The 12,688-nt window shown below is 40.9% G+C and overlaps 1 protein-coding gene across 1 annotated transcript in view; it reads left to right on the top strand.

The window, feature by feature from the left end:
• The first annotated feature begins 2,171 nt into the window (after window positions 1-2,171).
• The window catches only part of CA8 (carbonic anhydrase 8), a 47,571-nt gene continuing 37,054 nt past the window's right edge, over window positions 2,172-12,688 (top strand). The window contains exons 1-3 of the mRNA XM_084306996.1: window positions 2,172-2,269; window positions 2,431-2,622; window positions 6,576-6,700. Of these exons, the coding sequence (XP_084163122.1) occupies window positions 2,188-2,269; window positions 2,431-2,622; window positions 6,576-6,700 (399 nt within the window). The 5' untranslated portion in view covers window positions 2,172-2,187. The remainder of the gene's footprint in view (window positions 2,270-2,430; window positions 2,623-6,575; window positions 6,701-12,688) is intronic.

Here is a 12,688-nt window from a genome sequence, read left to right as displayed (position 1 = left end):
TAAAATTCATGCTAGAAAACCTGTATGTTCTGTTTGTACTGATGTTAGGTATTCACTACAAGAGAAAAAACATTTATTTGCTTTTATTTTTTATTTTTTACCACGAGTTGCTGCACCACCATTGTATTTTGTTGGGGTAGAATATATTCCTTTCAACCATCAGTAGTGAAGAATAACAAGTAACTAATGATCCTGCAGAAAGAAACTTGTATTTCCATTCTGATCTTAAAACAAACAAACAAAAAACAGCAAAAGAAAACCCAATATATTCTACTTTTTCTTTTCACCTTGCACACAGCTCATAAACAAGTACTCTCTTGCTTCGTTAATGAATTTCTATCTTACTTCTTCCTCTCCTTCCATCTCAATTTAACACTGGTGATGATTTCTGCTCTCATGTCAGCCTGCACAGGAATCGTAAATGCTACTGCTGAGCTGGGGAACACTGAGGTCCACACCTAGATAAAAGCCTGTGGATGAACAGTGCAGGATCAGGGTATTATCTTCTCAAGGAGGTCTGGATGCTATGGTACCTACTAGTACTGTAGTCTGGATGTTACCATTGTAGCAAGTTTATTTCTGTTGCCTTTCAGGGACTGCAACTGTCAGTGCTGTTTCTTTCCCCTTCCTGTCACTGATACAAAGTGACAACACTGACAAAGTTTTTGGGTCACTGCCATACAGTAGTGCTTGACTACAGAGGTCCCTTCCAACCTTTTTTCCCTTGACAAAACAAATGTTCTCCAGGTCCATGCATGGCTGTTGGCAAAGGATATGGGAGACTCTTCTGATGCCCTTAAGTTGGGGCACCCCCTCATACCCTAGTACACTGTATACTCTGCAGAAGGGGTTCAAGCCACACTCCTGAATGTGGTCTAAATGAAGGAGTCCCTGTAGAGCACGGAGGCCTCAACCCTCCTTCAGAATGTATAAGACAGAGTTGGGCTCTCTTGCTTTTTCAGTGGCTCTCTTAACCTCAACAAGTGCTTCCATCCCCTCCCAGGAGGGGCACAGCAATGCAAGAAGAGGAACCACAGCATCACAAAATGTTTGGGGTGGGAAGGAACCTCTGGAGGCCATCTGGTCCAACTCCTGATCAAGCAGGGCCACCCAGAACAGGTTGCCCAGGACCATGCCCAGGCGGCTTTTGAAGATCTCCAAGGAGGGAGACTCCTCAGCCTCTCTGGGCAACCTGTGCTTAGTTGCAGCACAGCACAGAAGTGCTTCCTGATGCTTGTATGGCACCTCCTGAGTGCTAGTTTGTGCCCATGGCCTCTTGTCCTGGCACTGGTCATCACTGAACAGAGCCTGGCTTCGTCCTCTTTGCACCCTTCCTTCAGGTGTTTGTAGACATTGGTGATTTCAAAGCAACAGTGATCAACGATGATCAGAAGAAAGCGTATTTTTTTTTTTTTCCCAGGGAAGTGGTTCAGTCACTATCCCTGGAGGTCTTTAAAAGATGTTTAGATGTCGAGCTTAGTGATATGGTTTAGTGGAGGACTTGTTAGTGATAGGTTAGAGTTTGGATTAGTTGATCTTGGAGGTCTCTTCCAACCTAGATAATTCTGAGATCCCCCTCCAAGCTTTCTCTCCTCCAGCCTGAGCAGTCCCAGCTCTCTCATCCTCTCCTCACAGGAGAGGTACTCCAGTCCCTTCATCGACCTGGTGTCCCTTCGCTGGACTCTCTCCAGTACACCCAGGCTTCCCTTTTACTCCGCTGACTCCCTGCCAGCTCGGCGTCCCCCGGCACCCCCAGATCCTTTCCTCCAGCAGCCCCCAGCCCCCGGGGCCGTCCCCCTGCAGGCGCAGCAGGACTTTGCCCTTCCCCTGCCGAACGCGCTCTCCCCGCCTGCCCTTGCCACAGGCTGGGGTACAACCCCGGGGTAGGGAAAAGCCGGGGCAGAGCTGTGGGAAACCAAGGCAGGGAGAAGCCGGGGCAAGCAGCGTCCCCCGGGGGCCGCCTTCACACCCTCCGCCGGGGGCGGGCCGCCGCGGGGCGGTCGTACTCTCTCGGCTCCCCCCGCGGCATGAGGCAGCGCTGGCTGCCCGCGCCCCGCTCCGCCGGCTGCCACCGTTCCTCCGCCCCCAGCCCCAGCCCCTGTCCCCGCCGCTGTCGCAGCGCCGTGAGGCGGCCTCGCCCCTCGCGCAGCCCCCGCCGTGCCCCTCCGGGAGGAGCCGGGGCCGCCCATGGCCGCTGACAGGAGCCTGCTCGGGGGCGCCGAGCCCTGCCCGCGCCGGGAGGAGGCTCCCGAGTGGGGCTACGAGGAAGGTGAGGGGCCGGGCGGGCTGCGGAGGGGACAAAGTTTGGGTGGCCGGGGGGGGCTCCGCTGTCTGTCTGTCTGTCTGTCCGTCTGTCTGTCCGCCCGCCCGGGGGAGCCGCGCCGCGCGGTGGCTCCGGTCGCGACATAACGGCTTCTCCCGGCGCTGCAGGGGTGGAGTGGGGGCTGCTCTTCCCCGAGGCGAACGGCGAGTACCAGTCGCCCATCAACCTTAACTCCAGGGAAGCCAAGTACGACCCCTCGCTCCTCGACGTGCGCCTGTCGCCCAACTACGTCGTCTGTCGCGACTGCGAGGTGATCAACGACGGGCACTCCATTCAGATCGCCCTCAAGTCCAAGTCAGGTATAGCGAGACACCGTGTACACTTTTCCAGTGGCCTTCCGCAAGCGCTAGAAGCTCATATATTGCCTTAAAAGTGTGTCCAGGAGCATAGGAGGGAGCTGCTGCCAGCCCCAGCTGCCGTGCTGCTTCTGACTTAAATGGGAGCAGGAGCTGGCTTTGCAGCAGGAGCTGCAGGTTTTGATGCCAAAATGAATGGATGGTCACTGGGATTTCTTCAGAGCTAGTTTGGGGTTCCCTGCGGTGGTGGTGTCGTCTGTTTCAGTGGCATTAACAGCTGGCTGTTGTCAGAAGCAGTGCAGGCTGCTGCACAGACAGTGTGATGCTCAAACTGCTTTGTACAGCTGGCAAAATTCATCTGTGGTCCAAAGACCGTGTAAGTTAAGGTAAAGTTTTTCTGTGCATTCGAGTAGGCTGTCAATGCTAACTGCACAACTGGACAGCTTAAGAAAGACGCTCCAGTTACACATGCTTACAATACTGATAAAGAGCAGGTAGCATTGCAGGTAGCAATCATTTCTTAAAGTGTTTTTTTTTGGGTTCATTCAACAAACAAGAACTAGAAGCCAATAAAAAGAAAAGCACTAGAAGCCACATTGAAGTTTAGTGAAATTGTGGTATCTCATTCAGACCTTTTATGTGGATAAGCTATTCTGTGCAAAGGAGACAACTGTCAAGAAAGTTGGCAGAAGAAAATCCTTTGTGCTTCCCAACACTGTGGTAGTGCTTACCATGTGTTTTGAAGAGTATCCAAGTTAGTCTAACGAATCTTAGCTAGCAACAGTCTTTTGGGGGCATTTAAACAGCTGAAGATTGTCAAACCATGAGACAGTCCAACTTTTGTTTCCTTCTGAGATCCCAATAGTCCCGTAAGCTGCAGCTGTGCAGGGAGTGAGGGAATCAGTTCAGTTTTGCACTTTTTTTTTTTTTTTAAACACAAGGGTTTGTTTTATTTAATAATGTTGTTTTCCTTTATAATTTCCCTTTCATGATAAGTTCCATGTCTTATTGCAAAACAGAACATTTGTTTCCACAGATTTTTGCAAATTGCCAATAGAACAGAAGTTTTGTACTTCCAGACAGTTTTACTGCCTTCATCAGTAGCAGAGCTCTTTTCTCAGGGAGCATGGTTCTCCCTGCAAGATCAGGAACGTTATTGATTCTCCTGCAGAGTGGACAAGAGTGACCACAAATCACATCTCACCACTTGTGTGCCAAAATGCAACTCATTAAAACCTACCTTTCCCAAGGGTAGGTTGTAACTTGGTGACAATGATTATTAAGATGGGACAAACACACTTATGTGCATGTGCAAAACCATTAGAGATTTAGGAAAAGAAAAATACTGCTTTTAAAACTTGAATGCAGTGTGATGCCAGGCAGATGAGCATTGAAGTATAAGGAGTAATGTGAAACAGAATTAAAGTTTATGACTGAGGTATGGGATTAGGATTTAGGAGATCTTGGTTTACTTTCATCTTCTATTTAGATTTCATATTACATAGTTTTCCATTTCTAACTGGGGATAATTCTTCCACTTTTGGGAGGGAGAGGACAGCATTTGCTATCTCTACGATGAGAAGAAGAGTTAATAAGCTCTGTTTGACCTACTACTTTGGCCAATTTTCAGGGATTGCGGAAACTCCTGCAGCTTCTCTTCCTCACAAGGGATCTCTGATGACAAGTCCATTTAGCCAGATAATTTTAATGGGAACTGTTGAATACTAAGTGCTTTTGAAACTTTGTCCAATTAATGTGGAAGAGAGTAACATCTACTGTTATGTTGACAGTCAAAGAAAAACTTATTTGTGGAAAAAAATTAAACTGAATAAGTACATATTAAAAGTCAATTTGTCATTCCTGGAGATTGATTTTATCCTTTAATTTAGGACACAGTCCATCTGGAATTCCCCAGTCTTTCTTATTACTTAATTGTAAACATTTCTACAGGCTGCTTCCAATTTGAGCATCATACATATGTTATACATTAGGTGGAAGAAGCATGACCAACTGTATAATGGAACTGTATATTGAAAAGTGCTGTGGAGGATATCCTACTAACAGAGAGACTTCTCTCGGTGGATTGTGTAGCAGATGGTGGTTTCGGAGTTGTTTTCTAGTAAGGATCAAAAGTTGATGAAAAGCAAAATTAAACATGTTGCATCTATTGACAAGGATCAAAATTTGATGAAAGGCAAAGGAAGATAAACATGCTTCATGCATTGAAATTCATTTATCATGGGATCAATGTATAAATTAGGTTAAAAAATAAACTCTTTGAAGCTCCTGCAGATACAAAACTGCATCATATAGAGAACTTTTTTTTTCTAGTTACACTTTATCTAGGAACAATGTTTTAGAACAGAGAAATGCTCTGCTTTTCCAAAAAGTAGACCTAATTAAGTTTCAAGTTCTTTTATTCTTCCAGGTTCCCCTAAATACTTTAATTGGTTGTTTTCTCAAATGTTCACCAGTTTTGTAGATTTTCCCTATAGATACAGGTATGGGTTCAATATGGATAAAGGAAGTTTAAGAAGCAAATTTGGATCCATGACTACATTAAGGACATTTCATTTTAGAAATGCTAATGACTATTAGATTAGTTGAATTAGTAATGATTATGAAGAATCATTAAAGGAACATTAATCAGAATATTTTACTTTTTTTTTTTTATCCAGTGCAACTGATTATGAAAACCGTAACTGATCATTTTTCTTTTTTTTTTTGATAGTTCTGTATTTTTGTTTTTGTGTTTGTACGGTTGCAATATGACACAATTGCTAAATTGCTTTAATATAACTAAGGCTACTTAGTTTGTGCATCAAAATAACTTTATGTTATGGAAAAGTCCTTCCCTAAAGATGTATGTTATGCAATTAATCACTACCAGTTGTCAGAGATTGTAAAGGATTCACAGTCAATGAACTGTAAGCTAGAGTGAGAAAGACTGTGAACATCCTTAAGTAAAATTCAGCCCTGTGTAGAAACCGGTACTCAATGATTTCAGCAGAAAGTTACTTACAACATGTGTAGATATTTGGGCCAAAGCAGATTCACAAATCCCTGGGCAAAGGGTTTCCACTGGTTAATTTAAAAGTAGATTGGATGTTAAAAAGATCCAAGCAAAATTGCTTGCTTATACTACTTATTCTTATGGTGAAGCACTCTATTAATGCAAAAGAATCAAGGTGTTATATAAAGTGATTGCTTTGAGCTGCAATTATGGATAGACGTTTTTAAGAATTCTGAATGTTTTAAAAAACTGCCTTAGGAAAAAAGTCGTGGCTGCCTACGAGCTGTTTTAAAGTAAATAAGCTCCTGTGTCTAAGTTTGATTATATTTGGATATGGGGGCATTCTGTATCTCATAAGCCTGACAGGTGGTATATGTCTTAACTCCTTCATCTTGGAAGATATTGGCAATCAAAAGTTTTCTATCAGTTTCTGTGACACAGCAAATATAGGTGATGAAAATTAAGCATTTGGACTAGTTGGAGGTAGTGACCAGTTCAATTCAGAACCCCCACCATCTGTTTAGAGTACATACCTGCTGTCTCGATAACAGCAATAACCATATTCGCTCTTCTGATAAAGGTGTAATATTTTTATTTAGTGTTATGAACCAGCTGTTCTGCCTCATAAAACTGAGACAGCAGCTGACAGTGTTTTCACTGTTGTTTGTAGCTGCCTGGATTCTCATTCTGTGCCTGCACAGAAGTTCAAAAGTAAAGATCCTAGAATTATTAAGGTTGGAAAAGAAATCCAAGGTCATCTGGTCCAACCATCCCCCTACCACCACTATCACTCATGATGCCATGTCTGTCAACTTTACTTTTCTCTCTCACACAGTTGATAATAAAGAAGCCTGCAGCCATCTCCCCATTGTATTTGGAGAATATATTCAGTGGATTGTCTGCTTGGAAAGCCAAGTTTGTTATCATTTGTGTTCTTTCCCAGTGTTAATAGGTGGGCCGTTACCTCGAGGACATGAGTTTGAACTACACGATGTTCGATTTCACTGGGGGAGAGAAAACCAGCGTGGTTCTGAGCACACAGTTAATTTTAAAGCCTTTCCCATGGAGGTAAGAGTGATCCCGCATTGTGTTAACCCTCCTTAAATGCAGAAGATTTACATTCACAGCCTGAATTTGTGATAGTTCAAAAGAGATTTTCTTCTAGCTCAGCATTTTATTGCTTTATATTTCAAAAAGCTGTCTTCCTGAGGTGTGCAGTAGTGCAGGTAAACTAGCATATGCATCTGGGATAGAATGCCTCCAGCACTTATTCCATTGTGTGATTAATTGGTCATAAAGTTAACTTGCAGAATAATTAACTTCTGTCTTAATAATATTAGTGTTCTAACAAGATCTGCTGTTTCAACACTTCCTGTGTCACCTTGACTAATAGCTATAAATGGAGACTAATAGCTATAGATGGCCACTGGAAATGTTTCCATAGCAAACAGTAACAATTTAGGAACATTTGGAGGAAGCATATAGTAATTTGTTAACAAACTAGCTTTACTTACCTGAAAGCTGAAGGTTATGTGATAGTCTTAGGCATGCTCCGTAATATCTCAATCACAAACTATTGAAATGCAAGCAAAGTGGTCTGAAAAAATTCAGCTGTTCACAGGGTGTCAGTTTGGGTTCCTAGGCAACCCAACTGCTGGGGCCAATACCTTCTGCCCTCCAGCAGCCATCCATCAGACTGCTTCACTTTCGACGGTCCCATTGCTTACACTTCCAAGGAATATCTTGGAGTATCCCTTAGACCACGGGTTACAACACCAGCTTTAACAGATACCAACCCTGATGCTTGGTGACTTCAGCTTTGCATCTTTTATTTCATTTGCTGTACACTGTGTCAGTTTCAAAGAATGATTTTTTTTGGAGTTCTCTGAGTTATTTGTACATTATATATCTATCGTAATCCCACAGGAGCCTGGAACAATATTTTTTTTTTTTTTTTTTTTTTTTCTGTGTTGTTCAGTGTTAGGAAATTTATTGCAGTGTTATTTGTGAGTGCCAGACTGTTGGAATAGAATTGCTTTATCGAAAAGGTTATAAAAAGTATTAGAGTATCTATGGCAGACATAAGTGTAAAAACCATGTGGGCTTATGCCATCAATGTAATTTTTAGGGTTGTTCAGATGCTTTCTTTAAGAGTCGTGGGTCAGATTCTGGTTTCTGATGTTTGCTATTTTGCACTGGTCCGTCACAAAAGCCCAGATATAAAGTCACTCATACAGGCTTTGCAGTTTGATTTCAGGCAGGTTCCAGCAATTCAGGAGAGTTAATTGAACAGCAAAGGCTCATCAACCAAAAGGAAAGCGGAGAACTCACCTCTGCATCCTGGTTACCTGGCATAATATATACAATAAAGTTCGTACGGGCAAGACCTCTGGGCTACTGCAGTGTTTCCATGAAGTAGGAAGTATCTTGCTCATTATGAAACAGCCCTGCCCTGTGCTGTTCCTCAGGACTGATTCAGCATGTGGTGGTCAAGAAATGTTGCTATGAATTATGTCGAAAACTGTACTTGGACAAGCCTTCTGTCTCCTTCTCTATAAAGGATAGCGAACAGTCTTGGTGGTATATAGGAACAGATTAATAATATCTGCAGAAACTGCAGCATCTCAATCCCAAGGAAAATACACTTGACCCAGAGATGCAAACTAACAAACTTAATCAGTCATAAAGGGGTTTCATTCTTCATCTACTCAGAAAGCAGCATGGCAGCTGCACAAACAGAATTCTGGCAGTATTGAAGAACATCATCTAGAGATGAGCAAGCTGGTGTTATCCTGTCTCTTGCTTCTAAACAACTTTCAGCTAGGCTCTGATACTCAAGAAAGAATTAAAAAACCAAGAAGTTTGTAGTAGAAAAAATGGACTCATAATACACTTTAAATGCAGTATGAATGTTTAACTTTGCAAACATCCTTATGCATATTAATTCTTCTGGCAGAAAATAGCTGCTACCATCATATCCAGTGGCACACACAGGTATATTGTTTGAGCAAGTTCATCATCTTCTGTCCCATGTTGTAAAAAAGCACAGCGTGGTCTCGTTGACAGATGAGTTGCAGTTCCTTTTGCTTTGTCCATGAAGAGCTGCTGTATTAAAACCAGCTGAAATTGTCCAAATCAAATACTAGACTTGAGCAATAGTAAAACAGGTGTTTATGACCCCTAATGAAGTAGCGTATCTGAGACTCCAAAATGAGTTATCTTCTCTTTATGTTTTAAGGGTTGCCCCACCTAGTTGCTTTTGTGGAGAACAATTGTTTTTGTCAGGAGACCAGGAAATCTATTTATTAATTTTTAATATTAGCATTAGTTTATGCGGATGTTGGAAGTCAGCATATTCTGAACACATATTGGACTTGATTTTCACTGGGCTTGTTAGTTACTGAACATAGATGGTGATAGATGCTTATTTTGGATATATACAAACATTCAAAGGGAGTTTATTCTTCATATTCTAAATGCAAAATAAGCTTGATTTATAGGTTTTATAATAAGTTGTTTGTGAACAAATGCATGGCTATAAATATATTGAGCACCAAGCATGTAAGTTTGGATCTTTTGCCAGTGGAACAAATCTAGCAGGACATTTTTCCTAACAGACTAGAAATGAATTTACAAAGCAAATGATAAGTATTTTAAACCATCCTCCCTTTGTGGGAGGAAGACAAGCCAAGTAGATGAGCAGTAATATGAAAACCTACGTGCTTGGTTTAAGTGAGCACATTAACACAAGAAACTAGGTCCAGATTATATACTTCATTACACTATTATAAAACCGGGGCAGAAATCAGTGTAGCAACTTTTAGTTTAAAGATATCTATTTGAGGTAACTATCTAGGACTATTTATTGACTGGAGCAGCTGTCTTGTTTTTAGAGCTGAAGACTGAAGGCTTTATTTTATTATTTTATTACTTTATTATTTATTGGACTGGATAGTTGTGGAACAGCTTCAGATTATCAATGTAATGATCTTTGTAAAGGATGCTGTTAAAAAAGTATTATTTTTCAAAGTTTGGAAGAAAACTCTACAGTTACTTCCTTAGTGTCTTCACCTTTGATACCACAACAGCTTTTATGGAAATTAAGCAATATCCTATATTAGTTAGGTAATACCCTGTGTCTCTTAGTGCAACAACCTATCATTTCTTACCAGACAGCTGGGACCTCTGGACATGGCTAGGATATACAGGTTCCTGGTGAAATAGGTTTGACTACTAAACTTATGTAAACTCTCAAACAGCTTCTTGAAATAATTCACACTGTAGAAAAATGTTGTTTATGTGACTTGGAAGCTGAGTTATACAAATGATGTTATTATTGTCTGAAGTTCAGCAAATATATGTTTTTCACCTTTCTTGACTGAAGAAATCAGAATGTTGACGATAATACACAAGTGTTATCATTTTCACTGAAACATCTGTGTTTGCGATCAGTGAGGAAAGCAGGACAAAAAAATAAATAGTTGTCAAAAGGAAACACTGTAACACATCTTTTTTAAACAAAGGAGGAGCAGAGTGCTCTATGTATCAATACAATACTCCTCTCTTTGTTTCATGAAAACAAGAACACAAAGGCTGTTCTTAACCCTTTGGACAAAAATTGGAAGGAGACATTGTGCAACCTTCTCCAGAAATTACTCTCACCAAGTACTTTTACTGCACATAAACAGTGTTATTTGCCCTTTGGCCACCGGTTAAGTTTTTAATAATGGTCTTAACATTGAGAGACTGTTTCTTGCTAGCAAATGGAACAAGGTACCAAAGGTTAAATCGTGCTTTGCAGTACACATTTCCATGAAGCAGTAAAACCCACGCTTGTACCTTCATATGAGTTACCTGAACATTATTTAGGTATAAAAAAGAGAGGAAGTATTCCATGTCTTTATTTCCTTCAGGCCAAGAGTATGGATTAGAGAAGGAGGAGGAACAAATGAACTAATGAAGCTCTGACTCCCTTCCTTACCTTTGCTGTACAGAAGGGAGGCAAAGAGAGACAAGAATAGCAAATTACTACTCATCCTAGCCATCAATGCATACGTCCTTATTAACAAGGTTAGTATAGGGGCACCTAAAAATGGAGTCCCACTGTATCTGATCTGTTTATAGACATAGCATACTGTAGTGCTGGGTCTAATCAATTTACAGTCCAAAAAAGACAGAAAGGACAGCAGGAAAAAGAGAACCATCAGATGACATCAACAAAAAAAAAAATTATGAAAAAAAAAAAAAAGTTTTTATGGCTTCTGAAGTGAAGGGAAACAAGGAAAAATATGCCTTCAAGGTGTCTCCTTCTCTTATTTATTCAAGTGGTGGCGTGACCAAAAGCATAATCTGAACATAAGGAAACAGTTGTTTTCAGGCTGCTGCTCTGAAATAGATCTTGAACTGAGAAAATAAAAAGGCTCCTTTCAGTGCTTGTATATGACAAGGAACATAATTCTCTGTAATCCATCCCCTTTAAAATGTAGGATTATATTAGCTGTGAGCCATGTGAAAGCTCTCAGTGGAAGAGGATTGGCAGAAAATCATTTAAAAAATGTTTCCAAGATCCGCAGGAAGATTAAAAACTGTATTATTGTCTGTCTTACAGTTTTTGAGTAGAATGGAAGAAAATTCAGTTGCCCGAAGGACCAGAATCAGTTTTGTACAGGAAAAAAGATGCTCCTTTCTGTTGTGCAATGAAGAGCAGACTAATTCATTCTGTAGTCTCTTTCAGAGTTACTGAAATACCTGCTGCAATGTGGTTATATATAATTCAAAAACATATCATAACCTCTGTCCGATGTAAGCCATTAAGTTTTCCTTTGTTCATGCGAAATGGTGCCTGCCTGTGGATCTCATCAGAGTTACAGTTTTAGGGCTTAGACTGCTGTCATTACACTTCTTTACTCTCAAGTCTCAAGTCTTTGGCATGAGGATTTCTCTGTGTCAAAGTTCAGAAATCAAATGCATGCATATCATGCATCTTCTTCCTGGCATTTCTTGAGAGGAAGTGGTGTGCTTTCAACATGGAAGTTTATTCTTTGCCAACCTTAGATATTTTTTGCAAATTTATTTAATCTTGACGTCTGTTTTATTCAATTACCTATTAGCTTGAGTAGCAAATTATTTTGGTTAAAAGGATAGAACTATATTTGTAATTGTAATAGGAAGCATATGCATCTCTTTCTTTCCCTCTTTACATGAAAATTTACAAACTGCAGTGGGATTGGGTAGGCTTGAATGACAAGCAGGATTTAATCCATAATGTCAGCATTTTCTAATATGTGAGCTCAGTCTTGAAACCTGTAAACTTTTGCTGATAGTTGTAGTGGGACTATGATCCTAGTCATAAACCCTAAAACAAAATGTTTTAAACCAAGGAATAAATCCCCTTCCCTGAGCAGCACAAGACCTATGAATGAAGAATATCCTGCTTAGGCAGTCATGATGAGGACAAAAGAACAAATTTCAGAGTGGTTTACGTAGCTTCATGCTGAGGTTTGGAACTCTGCTTAGAAATTTTCCAAGTTTTCTAGTGGAAAATTAGCTTGTTACTCAATAGCTTGGAAAAAAATCTAAATTTTGAAATTATTGCAGATGAATACTGTGAGCCATGTGCTTCTTATAAGAAAATGATGACTTTCATGTTATAGTTAATGACAGTGAATGTGATGCCTATAACTGTGCCAAACAACGTTATGTAAGACATAATATTTTATTGTTTAAAGAAAAAAATAAAAGCAGCAATCTTGCAAAGGCTTTGTGAAATGTGGCAATATATGACTAAAAACTAACAAAACTATTCTGGTGATAGAACAGTTCAGTGCAGTTCAGTTCAGTTGGGATGGACCTTCCAACATCACCAAGTCCAGCTGCCTGACCACGTCAGGGCTACCCAAAAGCTAAAGCATGTTATTGAGGGTGTTCTCCAAATATCTCTTGAACACCGACAGGCATGAAGCACCTCGCTAAGATGCTTGTTTCAGTGTGTGACAACCTTCATGGTAAAGAAATAGTCCGTAAGGCCCTGTGTGAACCTTCCCCTGCACATCTTTG

This window comes from Netta rufina, assembly GCF_964035555.1.
Source record: "Netta rufina genome assembly, chromosome: 2".
NCBI lineage: Eukaryota > Metazoa > Chordata > Aves > Anseriformes > Anatidae > Netta > Netta rufina.
Note: the sequence above shows the minus strand (reverse complement) of the source record. Positions and strands in the feature narration are given on the sequence as shown.